The sequence below is a fragment of the Phalacrocorax carbo genome, chromosome 8, assembly GCF_963921805.1.
Source record: "Phalacrocorax carbo chromosome 8, bPhaCar2.1, whole genome shotgun sequence".
NCBI classification, from domain to species: Eukaryota; Metazoa; Chordata; class Aves; order Suliformes; family Phalacrocoracidae; genus Phalacrocorax; species Phalacrocorax carbo.
Window position 1 is genome coordinate 2,043,377 of NC_087520.1, and position 24,086 is coordinate 2,067,462.

Here is a 24,086-nt window from a genome sequence, read left to right on the forward strand (position 1 = left end):
TAAGCCCTCTGTCAAGACTTACTATGCTCAGCAACCTCTGACTGTTGTTAGACAACCTCAAGGCTGGTCTCATTACCTCTCTTGGGCCATCTCTTTCTGCTTAGTAGACTGCAAAGTGCAAGCTCATTCACTGATGCGGTAATACATCTAATAGTCCTTAGCCTGGGAGTACAAGACAGACAAGACTTTGTGTGATGGTGTCTGTTTTGAATGTTGCTAGCACCATAGCGGTGCTTTTCAGACGTCAGCTGTGGTGTTGCTGTAACTACCCCTTAGCTGCTGAGCTCAGCAAAAGAAATGTTTTCTTCATGGAAACGTGAGTCTGTACTTGCTGCGGTTTCTTTGCAATGTCAAGTGGCATTTGTTGAGGCAGCATTCAGAGATGGGGTAGGATCTCCTGAGGGAGGTGACTTGCCAGATTTTTCTGCATTGACCCAGAAACTGGGCCAAGGCCCAGGGAGTGCTTGCTTGGGCAAAGAAGCTGAATTTGGCTTCCGACACTTTGTTTGCCCAAAAGTCTTTAGGCAAGTGCTCAACTGCTCCATGACTCGGTTTACTTGTGGAACAGCAATAAAACTACCAGCGCCTCTGTAAGGAACCTTGCAGGGGTGGGTGTCTGGGGAAGGTTCCCTCGGCATCACACAGTTGTGGGGCTGGGGTAGGGACCCTGCGTGTGCTGCACACTGAAGCAGACCTCTCCGGTCCATGCTTTGTGGGAGTTCGACTTGCCCTGCCCAGTCTGAGAGGGGCCAGGCAATGCCGGCAGCGTGGCTGCTCTGTGTGGGACCAGCTTGCTCCGCTTAGGTTTAATCAACAGCCAGATGTCTTCAGTCCTTTCACTGCTCCGTTGCAAATGAGGCTCCCTGCATCAGGACCGAATAATTTCCTGATTTCACACATTTCTACTCAGGAGACAAGGGAATAGCATCTTACAAACCGCACTGGTATATGTAATAATCTCTGTTGCACGCGTTGTTGTGGTGGTGGATTGTGGACAGGGAATCAAGAAGGTGAAGTCATTGCTTTGTGACTAACAGCAGTCCCCAGCTGTGCCGGGTGCCGAGCCGGCCCCTGCAGAGCCGTGACCGCTGCATCCCGCCGCGGGAGCGCTGCCAAAGGTGCCGCAGCCGTGCGGAGCAGCGCCTGCGGGAGCCTTCCCTGCTCTTCCTCTTGCTGGTCCCTGAGTCACGCTGAGCAGGGAGCTGCAATCTGTCTGCCAGCGCTGTTTTGTATTTCTGTTTTGATTTGATTGTAAATTGGAAGGGAGAGGATCCGTCTGTGCTCTGCACTTTGCAGGGTGCCTGGCACGCTGATCCGTGACTCCACGTCTGCGTGCACTACCGCAGTGCGAAAGCATGCACCCGTGGGTATACCCAGTGCGATAGAGCTGCTGAGAGGTGTTGGTGTGAAGGTGATGGACTGTACCCAGGTTGGAGGGGGACTCATGCTGCAAAGTCCCGGAGGATTTGGATTATTTAAGGTCAAGATGTCATCCAGGACTGAGGAATTTATAAACAAAAGTCCGCCTCGGTAGCGGGAATTGAAGCACTGTGGAAAAGTGCTGTGCAGGTGATGTTGCCTCTTGCAATTTTGTAAGTGTGTGTGGAAAATGTAAATGGAAAAAGCCCAGGAAGAGAGGGGCCTGAAGTACCGCTGCCTGTGAGCTCTCGGAACAAGCAAGCTCTCATCCGAACAGCCGTGCCTCTCCCCTGCGTGCGGCGTTGGCGTTTGGGGAGCTGCAGCCTGGCCACAGCTCGGGGAGACCCTGGGTCGGCGGTGCAAAGCCTACGGAGGTGCCGGAGGGAGCGTTTGGGAGCAGCAGACGCCTTTGAGTTGAAGGTCATTGCTCAAGTGTAAGGCCTTTTTATTTAGCAGAAAGAAGAAAGGGCTGAGTTTCCCCTCCTTTTTCCCCTGTAGGCCTTTGCTGTTTCACCTTGGAAAATGTCAGCCATGCATCTTTCTCGCTCGTGTTTTGTCAGGCTGTAGAAGTGGGAAAAGGCACCTTAGATACAGAAGAGTGCTGATCTGTCCCTCAGGGTATAAAACCAGGAGTCTTCGCTTAAGTCACGGTTTAGCTGATAAACAGTGAAGCCATGTGATTTTTTGGCTTTTTGCTCTTGGTTTTAGAGGGCATATTCACAAGTTGCTTGTATGCTGGTGAGTCTGCAGCAGGGCCCAAGATTTACATTACAACTCCCATCATGCCAAGTTGTTAAAAAATAAATATCACCACTTAAAAAAATAAATATCACCATTTATGATTGTGGCATTCAATTACGCTTTTGTTTACCCATATGCTTTCACTTGCTTCATTCAGGAAAACAAAACTGAGGGTTGTCTGAAGCAGAAAGCACAAGCATATGTCACCAAAGAGCATTTCTTGTTGAGATTAATCGAAAGATGATACTTTTCAATGTCTCTTTTTTCTTCTTTTTCAACCAATTGATGTCAGAATGATCTTTTTATATCCAAGTTCCGGTCTGTTCACACTGCTCCTGGTGTGAAAACAAGAACAACGGGCAGCACATCCAAAAGCAGAATGAGCTGCTCCGCTCTGCACCAGGAGCCCTGGCTGGGAAAGCTATGCGGCTGAGGGGCAGCTGAACGTGGAGCGGATCTTTTCGCTGCTGACATTCCCGATGGGTTGCGCCGGCAGTCATAAAGCCCCTTTTCCTGGGAGAAGTTGCTGAAAAACGGAATGACGCAAAGTGGAACTGATGCTAATTTGGAGGCGCAGCATGAAGGGAAACTGTGATCAGATTTTTTTTTTTTTTTTTAAGGGATCGTTGGCACGCTGGTTGGTGCTGTAGCCTGTGCCACTTCTCCTCGCAGGTTTCTTTAATCCTGCTGTCTACTAGGAAGAGCCTAATTAATATATAAATACTGTGTTGACCCTCTTAGGGATCTGGGATTGGTCTCTCTGATTGTGTTTCTCTGCCTTTTCTCATCTCACTTGCAATAAAGGGCCAAATAACATACCATCTTCTACGGATGTGGTTTGTGGCCAGCTGCCCGCGGCGTTGCGTTGCTGCCTGTGTCCGTGGCGTCGCTGCCCCTGCTTCCTCCCAGCCCCGCGGTCCCGCTGCACAGCCCGGTTTTTGGGACCCTGCTGTCGATGGGCTTAGGAAGCCAACGTGGGTTTGAAATCCTGTTTTCCATTCCCTGGGTAGCTTGGTGCTGGTGTGGCTGCAGGAGTGGGCCAGCATGCTGTCATGCGTCCCCAGCCTCCAGCGGAGCGTGGCCGGGAGCAGGGGTTTGAAGTGCTACGTTTGGAGGTTTCTTTTTGATTTTTGTGGTGCTCACTGAGTGTGGCCATCTGTGCTACCAAGGGCATGTCTGTCTGTCTGCTGCATGCCAAGAGAAGGGTCCTGTGACGTAGCTGTCGAACCAAAGCCAAAGATCGATTTCCCTCCGGGATGGCTGCTGTTCCCGTAGCCGTGCCCCCAGATGCCTTCTGTGCGCCTGCTGCCTGGACGGACTCTGCTTCTTGGCCCAGCCAGAGCATCTGTGAAAATGTTTAAAGGACTTTGGGTTAATAAATTCTGCTCTGACCTTCTGATGACTTTTTTGTTTCCCACCAAATTCCAGATTAAAAAAAAAATACAGATTATCCCCTTGTTCCCTCTGCTTCAAGCCCTGAAGATCAGCTCAAGGCACAGAAGATCTTCAGAGAGCATGTTCAAAGGCTCCAAGTAAAACCCTGGTAGCTGCCCATCACAGGATGCCCTTAGTGACCCAAGAAGCGATGCGCAGTGGGAGATCGCACTCGGAGCCATCACAAACACTTAATTATCACGTTGCAAAATGACCAGCGGGGCTTCAGGAAAGCTTCACTGCCTCATGGTTGTTTGCAGGTGCTGGGTGGGGTCTTGCCTGGTAAGAAGCAGGAGAGTTACCTCTCCAGGCTGTGAGATGAGGGACCTACTTCTCACTGGGCGTTGTGGAGGGCGGGACTGTTGCAGAGACCAGTGCAACTGGAAAGGGCAGGGCTGTGTTTCTGCCTGGCTCTCGCCATGGCCGATCCCATCCAGCTCTGCCACGTAACCTGCCTGCTCCTGTCCTGCAGGGCAGTCGCATCGCTGGCGCCAAACGTGGAAAAAGCCCTGCTGAAATTCCTACCTTTTGCTTAAAACAAAACCAAAAATTCCGCCCCCTGCCCCACCCCTTGTTGCTGCATTGCTGCTGCCCTCATTTATTGCAGCATTTATAGTCTGGATTGATGATTTATGCTGAGTGTTGCAGGCTGGCTCCTCCTTCTGCTGAAAGAATTCCAGTTTGAGTGTGACCTTGTTGTCTTTACTAGCAGGTGAACTGAGTCAAGCTGTCCTTGAGCTAGCCTCGGCGAGCAGGAGCTGGCCAGAAGGGTTAGTCATTGGGGTGAGACTCGCAAATCGGCTGCAGGCAGATGCAGGAAGAAGTGCCGGTGGTTTGTTCATCGGGGCGGGGGGTAGGTCAGCGCACCAGGCAACACAGCTGAGCAGAAGAATTGGTGGCATTCACAAGGCTGTCAAATTTTTAAGCTCAATGGATTGGAGGGAAAGAATAAAACAAGAAAACTTTTCTTTCCTTCTTTTCTTAGTCTTATTTCTTTCCAGCAGTTGTTGCCGTTGTTTGTCCTAACACAGTAACAACAGCAAAATCCTTTTGGAGGCTGAATGACAGCTGAAGGCACGGCAAGCGCAGCAAATGGTTTTCTGCTTTGGTATCAGCAGCATTTTGGACTTGAACCAGATTATTATCGCTGCTTACAGAAATGAGAGGAAACTGCATTTCAAGGTCACTGAAGTTTGGCTCGCTGGTTTAGCAGCTTTAAGAGACGGCGAGCAGTTTTGAGCGAGTGTATTCTTGTCCTGTAACGAACAGCGACCAAACGCCAAAAAAAGAGGAGAAAAAGAAAGCCCTGCGCGAATGCGTTTGGGTTTCCTCTGGCCAAAGCATGACTGAGTTCTCAATGCAGCCTTGCCTAGCTGGAACCTATTTTAAAATGCAGCCTTGCCGAGCTGAAGCCTATTTTAAAATCCCAAGCAGTGGTGCTGCCTGTTGCCTGGATACCTGCTCCCAGCCTCAGGCACTCTCAGCCTAATCATAGCCATCGGCAGCCTTTATTTATTTCCCATCCAAAATGTCATCCCAGGCTTCTGGTTTGTGTTTTTTGTTTGCTTGGTTTTGTTTATTATTTAAAATGAAAAGACACAAAGTGTAACCATCAAACTGGGTTAACTTTCTGTGGGAATGGTGTGCTTGGCTGTCGCTGCATTGCAGTGCTGGGAACTGGCATTTTAAGCTCTGTAAGGTGGTGGCTCGGAGGGGTGGGGGGGGAGAGGAGAAGTGGGAGCTGAGGGGATGGGGCCGAGAACCCAAGGAAGCCCTCTGAGCTCTGCTGATGCTGGGTCCCAGCCATGCAGCCCCTTTCTGTGCCTTGTGACAGTCTCTTCCTTAAGAGAAAAAAAAATAACCAAACCCTAAACAACTCTGAGCCCTTTCTTGGCACACGTGTGTCCAAGTTCCCCTTCCCGGTGCAGTTGCACCATCCCGTGCCGGATCTGTGGTTCAGCGTTGGGCTGCCCAGATCAGCACGGGCTCCCTTTTTGCCCTGTGTGCTGAGGAATAATCCTGCAGTTGGGCTCTGTCCCTGCAGAGGTGTTAGTCTGAGCTTTAGCAGCTCGATGTGGTGACAGATGAATGGAAGAAAGCTTAACTTGGAGGTTTCCCTGTCTTAGGGGCCATTTTTAATTCAGCTAAACTCTTGGCCACCTTAAAACATTAACTAACGACCTCTCTCCCACGGGAAAACTTTAAATCATTGCTGTTTCCACTTAGTGAGCGCGATCAATCCGGGTGGGGTGAAGCAGAATCGATCGCAGGAGCCCAGCTACGATTTGATTGTGTTTCTGTCCAAGAAGTCCCTTGGGAGGACGCTGGGCTGAAATCACCTGAAAGTTGGTAGCAAATGCTGAGCAGGACAGCCGGCAGGTTTGTACGTGAGGCACAGGAGCTGCTTCAGCTGTCCACAAGTTGTTCTTGTGATTTAAACGGTTTATTTTTACAAAGCTGAGAGTATTTGTTTTACCAAAGGCAGAACTAAGGACGCTTTGACTCAAGATGCAGTTGAACAAAGGTTTGTGGTTTAACAATCTTATTGCAGGCATGCAGCAATACACAAGGCTTATCACGTTATTTCTTTTATTTTCCTCTTGAGCTAATTTAAAGTTTGACAGCCAGCTTAGGCCCTTCTCAGGGTATGCTCTTATCTCGCAGTCTTAGTGCTGGGACATGAAGTCCGCATTGTCAGGGACGGACAGAAGAACCGGAGCCAGGCAAAGGGCAGACACTTTTTTTTCTATTCCCATCTTTCACTGTGTGCTCGTGATTAAGAAAAACAGAGTCATTTACCGAAGAACCTGTGAGGGTAAATGAGTCATGCACTGAAGTGATGTATCCTTGCTTCTCTGTAGAAGGATAGGGGTGTTTGAGAGGCTGCAGGGGCATCGATCTGGTCCCGGGGTTCGGAAAGCGTTGTTCAGTTGCAACATCTGAAATATTTGTGCAAATCCAAACTCTGCTGTTCTTAACCACTAGAAACAGAAATGACCCTTCTGTTGTCTCCTCTCTTCTGGACTTCATAGCTGACCTGGTCTGCCTTTCTGTACAACGCAGGGCACAGACCTCTTGTCTCCTCGGATATTTATTGTCTTAGTTTCTAAGCAAAGCTTCCTTCAGGTGATCAGCTTTGTCTTCCTCTGGGGGAGGGAGGAGACAGAAGGAAGAACAAAGTGCATGTGGGGGAGGCAGGAACAGGAACAGCAGAGAAATGGTGGAAAACTCTGTGGTCACAGATGGTAAAGCAAGAGGATTTCTCACCCTGCCTGTGCAACCAGCACCCCTGGATGCGCCAGCGAACAAAACCACACTGCTTATGGCAATAGCAAAGGGAAAAAGATCAAGTACTGCGGGGGAAACGCAGAGTCTGTCGAGCTGAATTCAGTGCCGGAGGGTTTAAGAAAATAAAGTAAAAAAGGATGAGGATAAATGAGTGCTAAAACACATGGTGGTGGGTTTTCCTCTGCTGATCTCTCCCAGCTGCATGTAGTTGCAGTTCACGCTAGTGTTTTCTTTGTAGCCTGGTAGCTTAGTTCTCCCAACTCCCTGTTAAGATCAGTATTTTTCCCTCTCTATTCTGATGGTGGTGGCTGTCGGAGGGTTTGAGCTGTGGCATGCCAAAACACAAGCTCTCGTGGGCGGTGTTAGGGTTTGTGTTAGTAGCTCTGCACTGCTCGGGAGGGTGGTTATTTCTTGGGCTCAGTGGTTCTTCTTGTGTCTCTGACTTGCCTTCTCGGTGCAGCTCTGCTAATCTGGTTTCTTCTCCCTACCAGAATGAAGAGAAGAGGAACCTTTCCCTGGGGGGCCATGTCGGCTTCGACAGTCTCCCCGATCAGCTGGTCAGCAAGTCTGTCACACAAGGCTTCAGCTTCAACATCCTCTGTGTGGGTGAGCACGGTCCTCTGCAAACAGACGGGGGCCGAGCTGGCGGCGCGGTGGGGTTGGGACCGGGATTTCATGTGCCTCCTGCTGCGCCGCGAGCCTCGGCAGTGACTTTAAACCAGTCAGAAATGCCTAACTCTTTAAATAGAAAATGCGTAATAATTTCAATGAACTTGTGCTTTCTGGAGCTTGATGTGCTTCTGAGCTGTGACTTTCACAAGTGACTGTTGCAGACTCGTTGCCCAAAATTAGAGAAAGTTTTGGAAAAAGCTTTAATGGATCAACTTCTGCCTTTGGCGAGGGGAGGAGGAAACGGGTGTGGGACTGTCCAGCCCCGCACTGAGCTGAGCTACCGCTGCAGGTGCAGGAGCTGCAGGGGAGGTTCAGCTGGCTGAGCCCTGGGGGTCAGACCAGAAGAATTTCCCCGATGAGTGAGGTGTTGCTCATCTCCTCCACTGCAGTAGCTTTGCAATAGGAAGGATTAAGGGAAGACTGTATGTGGCAAGTTAAATATTTCCCTTTGCAAGCTGGGGTGGCTCAGTGAAAACACATCCCAGTAGGTGCAGTGAGATGCACCATGTGTTAGGTGAGAGCGGCTGGTGATAACTTGTTAATTCCTGAGTGTAAGCCCGCACCCTAAAGCTAGTGATAAGAGGCTTGTATCTGAGCTGTGCCTGGTTGATGCTTTCCCAGGGTGAGTCAAAGGACTTGAAGCATGACCCATCTCTGTGCTAGGAAAGGGAGTGGGAGTGGTTTGTTTTTATTGATTGTAGAGTATTTGTCTTGAAGATCGTGAGCGGGTGCAAAAGGCTGACTTTAAAATCACCTCATTATATTCTTGGGTTTTAATTTTGGTATTGATGTGATCTAGCAGGCGGTCCTGGCTAGAGTACTAGAAACCCATTCCTTTCAGTGATGAGTATTATTTTTACTTTGGCTGGTTCTTGCATTGTGTATGAGGTCTGAAGTATTGTAACCTGCTAGAGCAGCAAAAATACATCTGGAGTCAGCAGCGCCCTGCCTGGCCCTCGGTCTGCCCGAAGAGGATATGGCTCTGTATAGACTGTGCACTGAACCCCTGACAGCTTGCCCAAGGTGCCTGTGCCATACCTAAGCCACTTCTGCATATCCAAACCACAAGTAAAAAGCGTGGCTGAGATCACAGTTGAACTTCATAGACTTGCTCCTTAGCAGAAGGGCAACATGTTTTGAATCGGTGTGATTCGTGGGGATGCCACAATGGGTACTCCTGCATTCTCATCTGGCCGTACCATTTGTGACACACTAGGAAAAAGTTACTGCATTTTTTCTTTTTTGGATAAAAGGGGGGAAAAAAAAACCCCTGTACCCCTGTTTGCCAGTACCTGCTCCCAGCTGTGCCCACAACTGAAGAGGAAGATGTGGCTTGCATCAGTAGTGAGTTCTCCATATGACTTTCCTTTCAGATTAATCTAGAGCACCAGGCAGTTTTTATTTCCTTGCATAACTCTTGGCTACAGCTGGTAGGAAGTGGTGCGTGCCTCTGCCCTGTTCTGAGCACCACGAGATATTTATTCTCCAGTGAAGAGCAGAACCGGTGGTGCTTGAAGAGGAAAAAGCCCGAACCCCTTGGCAGCAGGCATGGCACATCCCTCGAACAGAGGTCTGCTCAGCCTCCCGCTCTCCCATCGGCGTGTCCGCTGCAGGGCTCCTCCGAGGCGGCTGGGTTCGGCGAGAGGGGCTGTGCTCGCTCTGTGCCGAAGGTGTGGCGCGACGGCGTGCCTGGGCGATGAGTGGGGAGCAGAAGGCCATTTCCTTGGATTTTGCTTCTCTTCACTCCCTTGGCCAAAAGGGCTGCGTGTAGTGAATGAGGAGTTTAAATGAGGCCCCTTGTAGGCCAGTCTGGAAAACATCAGAGTCTCATTTAGTTACCAGGAGCAGCAGTTCAAAGCCTTTCTGGCTCACAGACAGTCTGTGAGCTGAATATTCTGGGATGGAGCTTGGTTTGTGATGCATCCCAGGTATCTTTCAATGGCTGTTGGAACAGCAGGGCTACAGATGGGAAACTTCTCCTAATCTTGCCCCTACTGGTTCTCCAAGAGCTATTCTCTCCCTACCAAGTTTCTCTGCTGTCACCTCTTGACTCCGCGTTCTCTCCCTCTGCATATCTCAGAGGTTCGAGTTGGCAGAATTTTTTCTACTACTGGGAAGATAAAGATGCCTCAGAAGTGCCCTGCTTTGGTGCTCTGGCACTGGGCTCTGCTGAGGTCTATAGTAAAAATGCACAGTGGAATGTGGCCTCTGAGGACAGTGTCATGCTTTGGCCACAGTGTCACAGATGGTATATGGCATTTTGGTATTAGTTTCACTTTGGTTTTGCCGAAACAGCATTCGTGTGTCCCCTTGGCTGATGGGCATGAAGTATCGTGGGGCAACAGGGCAGCCTTGAAGGAAGCAGAAATACTAAAGGGAAACTCCAGAAATCAAGAGCAATCTGAAATGAAACCAGCTGCATTGCAAACACCATCATCTGGGCTGGGTTGGAAGATCTCTCTGTGCAGCTGGAGCTTTTCAGGGCAGAGCAGCACCTCTTGCTCTCTGTCAGGCAGCTGCTGTCCTGCTGAGGTCGTTTGGATGCCTGTGGAAGCTCACGCCTGATGTGATGGAAGATTTTTGTTGTTTATTTCTTCCAGTTTGGCCAATTCTGTTTGCTGCACAGGTGGCCCTATCATCTCAAAGCATGGGCACACTGTCTGTGATGTGTCTGTGCAGAATGGGACCATCTCGGGCAGTTTGTGTGTGCCGAGCCAGATCTCAGCAGCTCCCCGAGCGCCTTGTGCAGAGTTTGTGGTGCTTTTCAAGGGGAGAATAAAAGAGCCTCAGAGCTGACTCTGGTGTAGCTGCTGTGTGGATGGAGGGGGAAAGGGTTACAGCAGAATGGGCTTTAGTCCTTTGACAGTTATTAATGGCACATGTGGGATTACAGGGTTGAGGCGGTGGAAGAGGGACAAGCTGCTTTAAGGGCTTCCAGGCAGACCAAAGTTGAGCTGCACAGGGAAATCATAAAACCTAGATCCAGCGTCTTTGCTGGCGTGAAAAGGGGTTTCCAGTCTGATGGCAGGTTGTCCTAGCAGGTCCAGAGCTGTCTGCGTGTTCCTCTGCACTGAAATGGGCCCCCCAGATCCCCTCATCACAGGGGTCTTCACTTTCAAAAAAGGCAGGTCCCCAGAGGCTTTAATGGTAAGATAAAGCAAAGAAAGTGGTAAAGGAGCTTGTTAGTCTGGAATTTCACAGAAAGGAGTGAGAGGGAACCTCACTGTCAGACATCCCCGTCCCCTCCACAGCACACCAAACACCCATCACTTCGTGCTGATCTGCAGCGTTATGTGGAGCTGTCGCTGTGTTTGGGACAGCCAACAACTGACCCAGATAGACCTTGTCAGGAGGAGCAGCTGAGTGTTACTCCTCCTCATCTGAAGACTCAAAAGACTCTACTAAAATTATACTCTCCCCAGCTTCTCTGGTGCAGGATCCCAAGCCAAGGCAGGGTCCGTGGAGGGGAAGATAGTGTGTTTTGCTGTGCTGTAGCATCCTCACTGGGAGATGAGACCGAAGTGCTCTGTGTTAGCTTTGCCTTAAGCATGGGAGGCCTTTGAGAATGCATTTACTTCTGTGGCAACTATATGTCTGTCCACAACCAGTTTGTAGTAACCTTTCACAGTATAATTTAGTTCTGCTCTGTAATTAATGTTCCATGAAGTACCTGTGACAAATTCATGCTGCAGTGAGCTGATGATTTCTCCTTCCCAGGTGAGACCGGCATTGGGAAATCCACACTAATGAATACCCTCTTCAACACCACATTTGAGACGGAGGAAGCCAGTCACTACGAGAGCACGGTTCGCTTGCGGCCACGGACCTACGACCTGCAGGAGAGCAACGTCCACCTGAAGTTAACGATCGTGGATGCAGTTGGATTTGGGGATCAGATAAATAAAGATGAAAGGCAGGTCTCGTGCCATCTGCTTGGCATTTCTGGGCTTGCCTTTGATGCTTAGGCATGAACTGCCTGCAGGCTTGCTTGCAGTGTTGCAGAGGAGATGTCTGTGTCTCTGTTAATAGAGTAGCTCCCTGCAGTGGCTCTGGGTCTGGGGACTACGTGTAGAGGGAATTGGGTGAGGAGCCGAACAGAGAGGTCATAGGAGGTCTTTCCAACAGAGAATGGTGTCCTCCAGGAGCGTGAGCAGTTACAAGCTGTCCTCAGTGCAGGGTTGGGAATTATCTGTCTGGCAGTGATCGGTGTCTCTGGACCTGTCTCATTTAATTACACAGACATCTTGTTCAAGCCCCAGGTAAAGGTTTCCGGCGACTCCAAGGTCTCTCCTTGGTCATGTTGCATTGCTACAGCCAGATGGCTCAGTCCTGAGATCTGGGCAAAGTTTGGTCTGTGGAAGTAGTCATCTTCCCATGCTCCACTGTCCTTACGTGTTGCAGTGCAGCCTCGGGAGACCCCGGCAACCTTTGGGTTATAAGGTCTGTGTGTAAATGCCGCACATACCCTGTTGTAAGGCTAAATTGTTTGAGTCTTATAAGTACTTTTTACGTGATACCGTGGTATGTCTAGGAGAACTCCTTAAGCCCTCAAACTATGTAATTTTGAGCTCCAGTATCTGGGTTGCTAATGGTCTGGTTTTAGTTACAGGCCAATAGTTGAGTACATTGATACGCAGTTTGAAAACTATTTGCAAGAAGAGCTGAAAATCCGCCGCTCTCTCTTCAACTATCATGATACGAGGATTCACGTCTGCCTGTACTTCATCACCCCAACCGGACACTCACTCAAGTCCTTGGACCTGGTGACAATGAAGAAGCTGGATAGCAAGGTAAGGGGTTGGAGACCGTGGTCCCTCTTTCTGGAAGTGCTGGTGCTTCTGTTAATATTGATTGTCACGTGGAAGGCTCCGTTCCTTCCGTGTGAGTGCTGGACTCCTTCCTGCATGTAAACTGAGATGTTTTTAGGACTCTGGTAAAACGTAGTCTGCCCTGGTGCGTTGCTGAGGTCCTGTGCTTTATTTCTCACTGGCTTTCCTGAAAAACATCAGGTGAAAAACCTGTTTTCCAGCTAGCTGTGTGAAGTCTAGAGTGTCCATCACTGTAAGAGTCTTACCCAGATCGGTTCATATTTATTTATCAAAGCCATCAGCTGCATCTTTAGTAGCTCTTCTTTACAGGAGTACAGGATGTCTTCCAGCTCCTGCAGCTGAACTGTGGAAACTGCGGAGCCACCTCTGCTGTCCTGACCTGTCAGCAGGGACAGAGGGGCTGAGACCCACCGCAACGGTGGATGCCTCTGCTGTGCCGACCACCACCTTTTGACAAGGGCTGAAGGGAAGCGTTGGCTGTGCATGCTGGTGCACTGGGAGTGTGTGAGCTGTCACTCCTGGTAGTTCCAGATGATCTGTAGAGGATATCACGCAATCTTCTGAAAATGTAAATATAGTGAGAAATTCTCAAGGTCATAGGCATCCTGAAAGTGGGTTGTGAGAGGGTCTAGCTGGGGGTTTCTTCTTTGTGCGTAAACTGTTACTGCCTTGGGGGTTACTTAACTGTCTACTGCTCATATTCCTGCAGCTCGGAGGAGGTTTCTGACACACTTTTGGTAGTTCCAGCTGGCTTCCAGGGAGCTGCAGGAGCTTCAAAGGTCACTAGTGGCAGCAGCATCTCTTCTTTTCTTTGCAAGAACTTCCTGTCTCTCAGAGCAGTGTTTTAGCAGCAAGGCGGCGGATGCTGATCAGTCTACAGAGGGTGGCTACAAGGCAACTGGGACCCTGCAGTAACTGGCGGTCCCCTGGGTTACATTGAGGGAACGCTCTCTTCTCTGGCCGTTGTCCATGTGCAGCTCTGCTGGACTGTCCTGGCAGGTAGAGCTCCCCCTCGCAGAGTCCCTGCTGTTTGCCCTCGCCTCCCGGGGCTGTTGGCCTGCTTTTTCTTGGCCCTGCTCCAGAGCAGGCGCTGGCTTCCCACTGCAGTGAGCTGTTTGTAACCGTGGTGGCTGTTACACTGACTTCATCAGGAATCCAAAAACTTTCCCTTATTAAACTCTTGTCTCTTGGTGCGGTGCCAGCATTACATGTTCCCAGAAATATGCTCGGAGCAAAGTTTTTTGCCCGATTCCCCTTGGTGCTGGTGGTCCCACAAAGCTTTTCTCTTTCTTCCCTTCTACATTCCCTACTTTTCACATCTCTCCATGACTGCCTTTAATGTGGTCCTTGGGTAGTACCAAAATAAATCCCTTGTACTTGTGCAGAGATGAGAACTTTGGGCGCACGCAAACTTTTTATATTTCTAAACTTCCACTTAAATAGTGCCCTTTGAAGTCATTCTGTCCCTTTGCTCTCATCTCCTTACCACAGTGTGAGAACTTCTTGGATTTCATGGTGGCCTCGCACAGGCAGGCACGTGGAAATGAATGAGCAAGTAGAGATCATTGATATTTTCTGGGTGTCAGGGATTTACGTTGCATTTCTGCACCGGTGTCATCCCAGGACATCAAGGCGCTTTCCAGGCATTCCTTAATGATTTGTGCCTGACGGCACCGTGCCCCCTTCCAAATACACATGAACCACTTGTGCTTGGGGGCCAGTGCATGGGCAGAGCAAAGTGGGGTGTCAGGAAACCCCAGGCAGCTTCCAATCTGCTCCAGACCACTAACAGCGAGCGGTTACCCTGGCTGAGCAGAGACTCATGTCTGCAGCCATGTGAGCACACCTGAACCTGGCTTTCCTCTTGGGAATCTTTACGAGGCCGGTGGCCCCTGTTTTACAGTTGAAGAATGGGGCCCATGGGGACAAAAGGTGTATCAGAGGCAATGCTTTGCTGTGTGCTCTGCTGTCTCGGCCTCTGGGACTAGTTCACCAGGGGTTTTGTAGGAACCTGGCTCAGTTACACCTTCGCTTTACCACACCAGTGGCATGGCATCACATGATGGGCAGGCTTTGGATTCTGTCTGATTTCGAGAATGAATCTTGCTTTTGGTGTAAAGTTTACAAAATCCCTTCTGGGTAAAGCTGTTTTGTAAACAAAATCTTCCATTGTACTGTAATACAATATTTGTTCAGCTGAGCTCATGGCCAGCTGTTGTCTAGGGTATTTAATTACAGCCAGAGAGCTAGAAGCGTCTTCAGAAGTGGTTCTCTGTAGATGAAACGTGGCTGGCTGGTAGGTGGGAAGCACGTATGACCTGGCAGGGGTTGGCTTTCCATTGGGTTTAACCCGGGAAAAGGAGGAGATAAATAAAATCCCATATGTATGAGATGAGGAGGTGATCTATTGATTTACGCCACAGCCCTGCCCTGGGAAGCGATGGCACCGCTGTGTGCTGCCGTGGGCATCCCGGGGCTCCCTGGTTGTTGTCTCTGGATGGTTTCCAGCCAGCGTGTGCTGTTTACGAGCTGGGGCTAATTGCTTGCCCTTCATTAGCTGACACGTCCTAGGCGGGTCACTGGCCAGTGGGGACGCTCCAGGCTAGTTTGTGCCTCTGCTGTTCGGTTTCCAAGGTAGGATTTGCCTCTTGGCTTTGCTGGGACTTGCATTTGGGAACACTTTGGGATGGGGAAGAATCCAGCTGTATTTCACAGGGTGAAAATCCATGTAGCCGTATTGTATTAGCAAAATTATTTTCTACCAACTGACTTATTTTGGCATGTTCTTGTAAGTTTTATTTTTGGAGATGAGAAATAACTCTGTGGTCAGAATGACTTGAGAAAGAGCTGCATTTTCGGTGTGTGCGTGGGAGTTCACTGTCTTGTCTGAAGCACAGACTTCCTCTGGCTGTAATTCCAGCTCCCGCAAAGACTTCCAGCACATGGATGACAGTCAAGGGAACGCTGCACGCCTGCCACATTTGGTGGGATGACGCTCCAGTAGTTACCTTCATGATTTTATTACCAGATCTTTAAATAGAGAATATCTCATAGTGGAAGAGCAATAGAAGAATGTTGCTCTGGGATTTTGCCTGTAACTCAAGGTAAACATTATTTGTGTAAGAGTGGAGAGAGAAACCTCGCACGGCATCTCTGCCTTGTATTGGGTTTTTATAACCTCTTCAGGAAGGAGAGGTGACTTCTCAGGCTAGGTGAATATCAGTTTGTCTGGCACTAACCTCTGTGCCACACACTGTGGCCTTTGCATAGAACTGGATGCGTGGAAGGTGCTGTAGCAGGGCAGGATTAGACACACAGTTCAGTTCAGTAGCATCTCATATCTCATTTGTTTCTTGTGTCCAAACTTTTCCATCCTTTCTCCTTCGTATAAAGGGATGAGCTCATTCTAGACTTAGGCAGCTTTTGGGTGCCAATGCTCAGGAAAAGATAAATAGGAAGATAATTGTATGGTGCTCCAGGTATCACTTGTTAAGCGTGGGATTCCAGCTTGTGGGTTTACAAGGCACACGTGAAATCAAAATAAAAGAGTAATGATTTAAAAAATTCAGGAACTCACAGGGGAAGAAGAGAGAAGGAGGGGGAGATACACCCATATGCCATTTCCAGGACTCCACAGTTTTGATATTACTATTGATTACTGGAAATAGGACAACTTGTAAAACCCTTTTGGGTTTTGAACTCTGTGTCAGCACGTGCTGACCGAGTTGCCTTTTCAAAGCATGAGGAACCTGGTTGGAGGGGACTTGAACCAACCTCGGTTTGCACCTTCTTTGAGTACTGCTGGGGCAGCGGCTGTGGGCACAGAGCCTGCCTTCTCCTGCTGCTGGGGAAGCCGTGCCAGGCTCCAGGTGCTGCACCTCCTGCCTCGTTGGAGGCAGGGCTGAGCCGGAGCCCTGAGCTGACCCTTCTTCTCTGTGAGATGGTGGATCCAAGCTCCTTGGCTCTCAGCAGGTCAGCGAGACACCCAGCTGTGGTCACGGCCCTTTTAACCTTTGTGATGAGGACATTGTCCTGCTGAGGAGTGGACTGAGACCAGCAGACCTTGTTCTGTGTGGGTTTGTGGTCCTTGGTGAAAGAGGCCAGATCAGTGGCTGAGAAAGAAGAGTTTATCCTCTCAGATAAATTTGAAATGAGCAAATTGAGATGATTTTCTTTTGGAGCGAGTAAATGCTCTTTGTATTTAGTGAGTGCTAAACCAGAGGGGGGGAGAAAAAACAAGCAGTGTGGAAAAAACACTGAGCTACAAAGAGAACTTGAGCTGGGAAAGCAAGGTCTTTTATTTTAATGGGCACCCACTGGAGACCAAATGGCTGTTATGAATTTCTAGTCTGTAAGACAAAAAGCATTGGCTATTGAGAAGTGTGAGATGGCACATCAGACTTTCCCCTCATTTGTCTGAATTCTTCTGTTTTACTGCTATGAATTTGGCTGCTGTTCAGGCAGACGAGTTTTGTTGTTTGTTTAAGCAGTGGTTAGCAGTGTTGCACTTGGCCTTTCTGGGCGTAGCAGCAACCTCTAATAGAGGTTCCTGTGACAGATCCTGCCCTGCTGTAGCTCTCAAAGCACGGGGCCATAGTGAACCACACCCCTCCTGAAGGATGTGGGACGTGGCCCTCGTTCGCTCTCGATCTTGGTACGTGCTGGGCACGGGGGTCTCCCCGCCCTGCGGCTTGTGTGCGGCTTTGAAACCTGGGTCGATGAAGCGGTGTGGGGTACGGTGCTTGGTGACTGCTGGTGCGGCACCGAAGCCGAGCAACAGAAGTATGAAAGCAAATCTCCTGTCTGCTGTATGGCACCCTGCGCCTTCCCCAGGTGGTCTGTGTAATCTGCACGGCGTGATCCTCGTGGAGGGGCTTGGGGGTCCTCAGGAAGGATCCGCAGCTGCTGTGAAAGCATCTGAGTTCCTGCTCTTTCTGCTTGAGCACAGGAGGGCTTCACATCAGCCTGCTGCAGCGTTTCATCCTTGCGCTTATCTTCTCAAGCGGTTTGTCAGCACAGCCAGAAGTGGATAGGTGATAACTGGAGATCTGACAGTTACGCCGTCTCTGCCTCCCTTGAAGTGTGTAACAAAACACACAGACAAGAGCAGAGCCTTTGATCTGCTCGTTGTATATTTATTGCAGGGTTTTGTCTTCGGTTTATCTGGAAGTCTTGTAGCCAAATTAGTCCTGGAAAACTCTTCCCTCTAGTGTTCATCTGGGCTTGTGCTGCAGCTCGCATGCAACACGTAGCACCTTTGTGGTTTTATGAAATGTAAAGCAGCTGCCGGGGTAGGACCTGGGTCACCCCGTGAGCACCTGTGCTCCCGACAGACCTGCTTGCCCCGTTGCTGCTCACCTGCTTATTTTTCCTTCCTTCCTCCTGCCGTAGGTGAACATCATCCCGATCATTGCCAAAGCAGACACCATCTCCAAGAGCGAGTTGCACAAATTCAAGATAAAGATAATGAGCGAGCTGGTCAGCAATGGTGTGCAGATCTATCAGTTTCCCACAGACGACGAAGCAGTCGCTGAGATCAACTCTGTGATGAATGTGAGTAACGCTGCCAATCGCATGGCCTCCAGGAGCTGTGACGAATCAAATTACCGCACAAAAATGCATTTGAGGGGCAAGTTTCATTGGGATTGTCCAGACACTAAATCTGTTTGAAAGCTGAGCTGTGGATCTGACAGACGCCTAAGGCTGTTGCATACAGAATTAATTAAAATGTGTGGGCTCTCTGGAGAAACTCGGCTCAGGTCTAACATTTATTTTATTGAATTTTTGAAAAATACTTTCTTCAAAATTCATTCTGGCTACTTTTCATTTGAGGAGGGAGAAACTTGGAATCAAAATTTTACAGTTAAGATTTACGTTAGCCTTCTGACTTAAGAGGAAGCTAAGACAAGAAAACCCAATATAAAATGAGGAGAATAAAAAGTGTTAGACTCTATTTTTGTCTCTCTTGAAATTCAAAGATCAAATTCAGACCTAGCTGAAGCATGTGCAAAACGCTTTCAAGTTTCCTGTCTCCCATATCAGTGTAGCTATTGCAGTAGAAACAGCCGAAATATTTCCATGTCGATTTTTGAAATAAATAGTAACTTTTTCACCAAAATGAACATTTTCCTGCATAACTTTCTGATTACGTGCTGTGTCTTTTTCTTTCACATACACGCCCCCTTTTTTCTTTTTTTTTAAACTTTCTGGGTCAACTAGAAATGTGTTTTCACTATAACAGTGCTTTTTTTTCCTGAATTAGTGAAAAAATTTGGAGGATGCACTCTTAAAATAATTGGAAGCTGTGTGCACTGGGGAGAAAAACGGAAGCTACGCTTGCTTGGTTTTTCTTTTCCTTTCCCCCTTTCCCCCCAGTGAAAATACTCTTGGCCGCTTTTCTGCCAATTCCACGCTTCTGGACCCATTTCCTCCTAAAAGTGAAGGATTTTGTCAGCCTCGTCCTGCTGAAGCACCTGCTCCGTGGCTCCTCTCCTGCAGTGCTGGAGGACGGTGCCCTGCTTCCTGGCTGCGCTTGATGCTTCGCAGGCTGGGAGAGCACACGTTGTATCCTGCACTTGTCTCTGCCAGTGCCCACACACAAACTGTGCCAAGGCCTGGTTACGGATGCGCTCGTGCTTTCTCCAAGGCAGGGAGTGCCCTGCTCTTGGCGTGTGGCGAGACCACAGCTGCAAGAGCAGCCTGACAAATGGGTAGAGGGAGATCAATAATGATCGTGGTGTTCCTACAATATTTCCCCATCTATTTCAGCCCAGCCAGCGTTGCTAGTAAGCCGTGCTATGGCCCTACGCTGCTCTCTGTCGTAGTATCCCGGTTCATAGTAGAGACCCCTCTGAGTATTTGGAAATTGATTGCTTCGGAGGAGGGACTTTTTGAAGCAGGTCCTGTGCCTGGGTGAGGGGGATCTAATGGTCAGGCTGTTTGCTGAGGGGTTAGCCCACGCGCTGAGTCCCTGGCTTTGGCTTTGTTTCAGGCTCATCTGCCCTTCGCTGTGGTCGGCAGCACGGAGGAGGTGAAAGTTGGGAACAAGCTGGTGAGAGCCCGGCAGTACCCGTGGGGAGTGGTGCAAGGTGAGGCGCTGCGAGCCGGGCACCCGCTGCAAACCGCCCCTGTGTGTGCGCGCTGGCACCCCCTCCAGCCCTGCCCTCCCGCCAGCGCCTGCGCGTGAAGGTGCCCTGTGCTAAACGGTGCAGAAACGTCCTGCGCGGCCTTTTGTGGCTTGGCCAATCCTTCCTTTGAGTTCCCATTCCTACCTGCTGCTAGGAATGGTCAACAGCAATCCCTGCATCAAGGGGCCGTGTTGTGTGGAACAACAGGTAGAGGCCCTTGGGTGGGGAGTTTTTGGAGTTAATCCGTACGGGCGTTGGTGCTCCCTCGCCGTGTGTGCGGTTTGCTGACTTCTCCCTTTGCTTCCATCAGTTGAGAACGAAAGTCACTGTGACTTCGTGAAACTGCGGGAAATGCTGATCCGAGTCAACATGGAGGATCTTCGGGAGCAGACTCACACCCGCCACTATGAGCTGTACAGGAGGTGCAAACTGGAGGAGATGGGCTTCAAGGACACGGATCCAGACAGCCAGCCCTTCAGGTGAGCGGCCTTCACGTCCGTCGTCAATGTAGAGCCGTACTTTGGTACTGACACCCCAAAAAAATGGGAGGTTTGTAGGTGATATCTACAAAGCTGGGCTGGAAAATACCAGCACTGGGTTTGAACTTCGCAGCTGGCTTTGGTGGCATTCCTTTCCCTGCCTGTTTGTCTTTAAGCAACATACACAGGCGTGCATTTCTCCATCCCTAACTCATTGGTGTCCAAAGAGTCTGGATTTCGTTTGCTTTCTTCCCCAGCCTCCAAGAAACATATGAGACCAAAAGGAAAGAGTTCTTGGGCGAGCTCCAGAAGAAAGAGGAAGAAATGAGACAAATGTTTGTTAACAAAGTCAAGGAGACGGAGGCAGAGCTGAAGGAGAAGGAGAGAGAGGTGGGTGTGCCAAAAACCTGTGAGAGGAGCCCAAAATACAGCCAGCATAGGATCTGGGTCTGGGCAACATATGAATCCTGGAAAGCGCATGCATCTCCTGAGCAGACCTCACCAGCCGAAGCAAACTCACACGCACACCTTCCCCCACTCAGAGAAGGGGACGCGGGGTAATGTTTTCAAAACAGCATCACTGGTTTAGGTGCCTTAGAAACAACAGTCTTCCCCATCCTGTGCAGTGTGTAGGAGGCTCGGCTGCTGCTTGGAGAGTGAAGGGCAAGGCAGGATGTTTTGAGCATCCATGTCGGGTAGACTTCACCCCTGGAGGCTCTCTGGGTGGAAGAGTAAAGGGGACAACTGGGCTGGAGTCCCCCGGGTCAGTGGCGTGAGGCCATGGGCAGCTGCCATGACTGGGGAGGAAATAAATGGGCCATCTTCAAAACTAGTGAGAAGCAAAAGAGCTGGCGATGCCCACGGCCCCATGGCAGGGCTGCAGACTGAGCTGAGATCCTCAGTGCACTTACCTAGGGCTCACGCTTTCTCCCATTCGATACGCGGTGTCAGGCAGAGCTGAATTTATTGTCTCTTCACTGCTTTTGGCTGCCCGGAGGTCAGCTCTGCCGAGGGGCTTGCACAGCGCAGGGGTGCCGGCTGCCGTACCCCGCCGGCTGGTCGGTCTCGGTGGGGTGGTGGGGATTCGTGCGGGAAGAGTGACTGTGGCTCCGAGGGGAGCGCAGCCGGGCGGTTGTGCTGGATGCGATGCTCAGAGGGTTTGTCTCCTACCAGCTGCATGAGAAATTTGAGCACTTAAAAAGGATACACCAGGAAGAGAAAAGGAAGGTGGAGGAGAAGAGGCGGGAGCTGGAGGAAGAGATGAATGCCTTCAACAGGCGGAAAGTAGCGATGGAAACCTTGCAGTCCCAATCCTTGCAGGCTACCTCACAGCAGCCACTGAAGAAGGACAAAGACAAGAAAAAGTAAGTGACTGAACTTGAGTCTTTCTCCTCTGCCGCTGGGAAGCTGAGTGTCTGCTCAGGTGCATTAATGTTTAGTCAATTGCTTAGGCAGCACATGGAAAAGGGGATTTTGGAATCCTAATTCCTACCCTTCTGACTCTTTGCCTGAAGTGGAGGAGAGACGGGGTCCACCTGTGCCCAGGCACTGCCCTGGGGAAGCCTTGGTGGCTGCTGGCAGGAAGGATTTGAAATTTGGGGCCATTCTCTAAAGGCTGAGAGTCCCGCGGGGTTTGCCCTTGCCTCTGTGACAGCCAGCTCGAGTAATCCTGCGAGCCATCTGCTCCTGGAGACAGACGGGAACGTGCCTAGAAATAAGCTGCACCTTGTCCCCAGCAGAGAGGAGCGGGGATGATCCTGACGCAGTTGTAATGTCTTCCAGATGAGGTCCCCCGTCATGCGCTCCCTCCCTGTGATCTGTAGGCTTGGGGCCCTCCTTGTAGAGTGCTCTTAATTTATTTTTAGAGGCAAAGCTGTAAAGAAGGAAATAGCAGCTTAGAGTGGAGATGCATCGGAAATTCATTAGGGCTCCATGTGAAATAGGGCTCCAAGGCACAGTTCCGCTTATGAGAAGGCTCTTTTCCCCTAAAGGCAGGTTTCTTATCTTTGCTTGCTGCAAGTTAATTGGCATTGCCAAAGCCAGCAAGAGCGTGGAGCGAGGGCATGCAAATAATGTTCTTCCAGCTGCCTGGTTGTGTAATGATAGAGCAGGAATAGGGCAAACACGTTTAAGAAGAAAAGGTGGTGGTGGTGGGGTGATCCTGCTTCCATTCAAGCCAGTCTTCAAGGAACACTGGCTAGGGAGCAAAATGAGAAGCGCCATCATGCAAGCGGGTAATTCTGTTATTCCAGCATTTTTTGTTACTTCCTCTTGCGTGAAGGAGCTTGAGAGCGTGAACTGCGTTCTGTCAAACCCAGAACAGGCTGCTGGCAGTGCTTTCTGAGCCTTTTAATGATGAAAAGGTAAAAACGAGCCATCGAGAGTAGCAACAGCCGAGTTTGCTCTTGACAGCACAACGTTCGGCTTCACGATGCTGATGAGATTTGTGCACTGTGAACTGCAGCGCTAGAGAAGCTCAGTCTGGTACTGACGTGCTAGTAATTTGTTTCTTCCCGTGGAAGATAACGGCGCGTATTATTTAACATAGTTCCTTGGGATGTAAATGTGTTGGTGTTAAAACAAAACCGAAGCACTCTCCTGCAGACCCCTCGGCATGCTCCAGGCACGTCCCACCTCATGCACAGAGTCCAAAACGCTTTGTAGAATATTTTGCTGAAAATAGAGTTTAATCCAGCTAAACTCGTACATGAATTGGGGGGGGGGGGGGAACACCTGGGCAGCCTGGGGCCCAGGTCTGCTTTGGAGAAGGCGAGCACGCCGAGCCGCACGCCCTTAACTTGCGTGAGCGAGGCCGGTCGCTGGGATGCTCCGGCGGTGATGTGCTGTGTGCGCTGGCCAGGCGGAAACGCTGCAGCTTCCCCTCCGCTCCGTCTGTCTGCGATAGAAATAGGTTTCCTGCTCTTTGCTGGTTTTAGCCCACCTGCAGACATGAGCCCGGACACTCTTCCTCTTCTGGGTGGCAATTAGAAACCGGCTGCGGTCAGAAGCGGGGCCGGCAGAAGGCAGCTCGGGCGGCGTATGAAGGACTGAGGGGCTCCCACAGCGTGTGCTCTGCGTGGCGGGGGCCCCTGTGTGGTGCTGGGGTAGGGGGGCTACCTCCAGCTCAAGAGCACGGCTAGAGGGGGTGCACAGTCACCAGGAGTAAAATTTATAAATTAGGGAGAAGTGGTTTTGGATTGGGTTGGGGATTCCTTCCCCACCCCCCGCCCCGCAAACCTCTGAGCTAGTTTAAAATGTGGTATTTGGGGGTTTCTGCTTAAGCAGGATAATGACATTTGTAATAAAAAATACAAAGGAAGATGCCTCCCCTTGGCCTGGCCAGTGACCTGTCTTCCCAGACCCCCTCTTTATTTGGGAGGCATCAAAAGGAGCCGGGGGTCTCGTGAATCCCGTGTGCCAGAGCACAGCCCTGCCCCACTGCCGCATCCCAGGCGGGTTTGATGTTAACCCCGCAGACCGAACGGGCATTAAGAGGATCTGTGTATCCCCAAGCAAGTCTTTGCCAGCTTTCTCACTGAGATCTTTTAACCGAACGGGACTGGGAGGCAGCTGGGATGTGGGGAGCTGGTGGCAGGCAGCATCCTCCCCCTGGGACGGGCGGCAGAGCTTCCCCTGGCAGAGTGCAGGGCTTGGGCCGTGCCCGTGGCTTTGCTAAACGAGGAGCGGTGCTTTACAGAGCCGAGTGTAACATTTGCTCGGGGTTTGCACTCTGCTTACACGGGGGCAGGCGCCCACCCGGGGCGGCGCGAGGGAAGCGGGACCCAGAGGATGCTGGGGGCTCATCGCTGCTGGGAGGGGATGGGGATGGGGATGAGAGTTGAGGCACGGCCAGAGTTTATGGGGAAGATGTTGGGGCTGTGCAGGAGCTGGGAATATATTGTGGGCTTGGGGAGGGGGAATAAAGACAGGGATCTTGGCGGGGAGGGGTGGTGGTGGTGTTTGGTTGTTTCAAGCTTTAGAGGAGCTAGTTGAACCTCTTATCATCTCCTGTTTCACCACAGCGCTTTTAGTAGCTTCAGTAAGTGAAAAATGGAGATGGAAGAATTGCGGGTGTTGAGGGGAAACAAAAGGGCTTG

The 24,086-nt window shown here is 50.3% G+C and overlaps 1 protein-coding gene across 1 annotated transcript in view; it reads left to right on the forward strand.

The window, feature by feature from the left end:
• Positions 1-24,086, forward strand: part of SEPTIN8 (septin 8) — a 37,514-nt gene that overhangs the window by 10,259 nt on the left and 3,169 nt on the right. The window contains exons 2-9 of the mRNA XM_064458268.1: positions 7,374-7,488; positions 11,272-11,467; positions 12,158-12,344; positions 17,775-17,936; positions 19,375-19,471; positions 19,821-19,989; positions 20,247-20,379; positions 21,163-21,353. Coding sequence (XP_064314338.1) covers positions 7,374-7,488; positions 11,272-11,467; positions 12,158-12,344; positions 17,775-17,936; positions 19,375-19,471; positions 19,821-19,989; positions 20,247-20,379; positions 21,163-21,353 — 1,250 coding nt within the window. The remainder of the gene's footprint in view (positions 1-7,373; positions 7,489-11,271; positions 11,468-12,157; positions 12,345-17,774; positions 17,937-19,374; positions 19,472-19,820; positions 19,990-20,246; positions 20,380-21,162; positions 21,354-24,086) is intronic.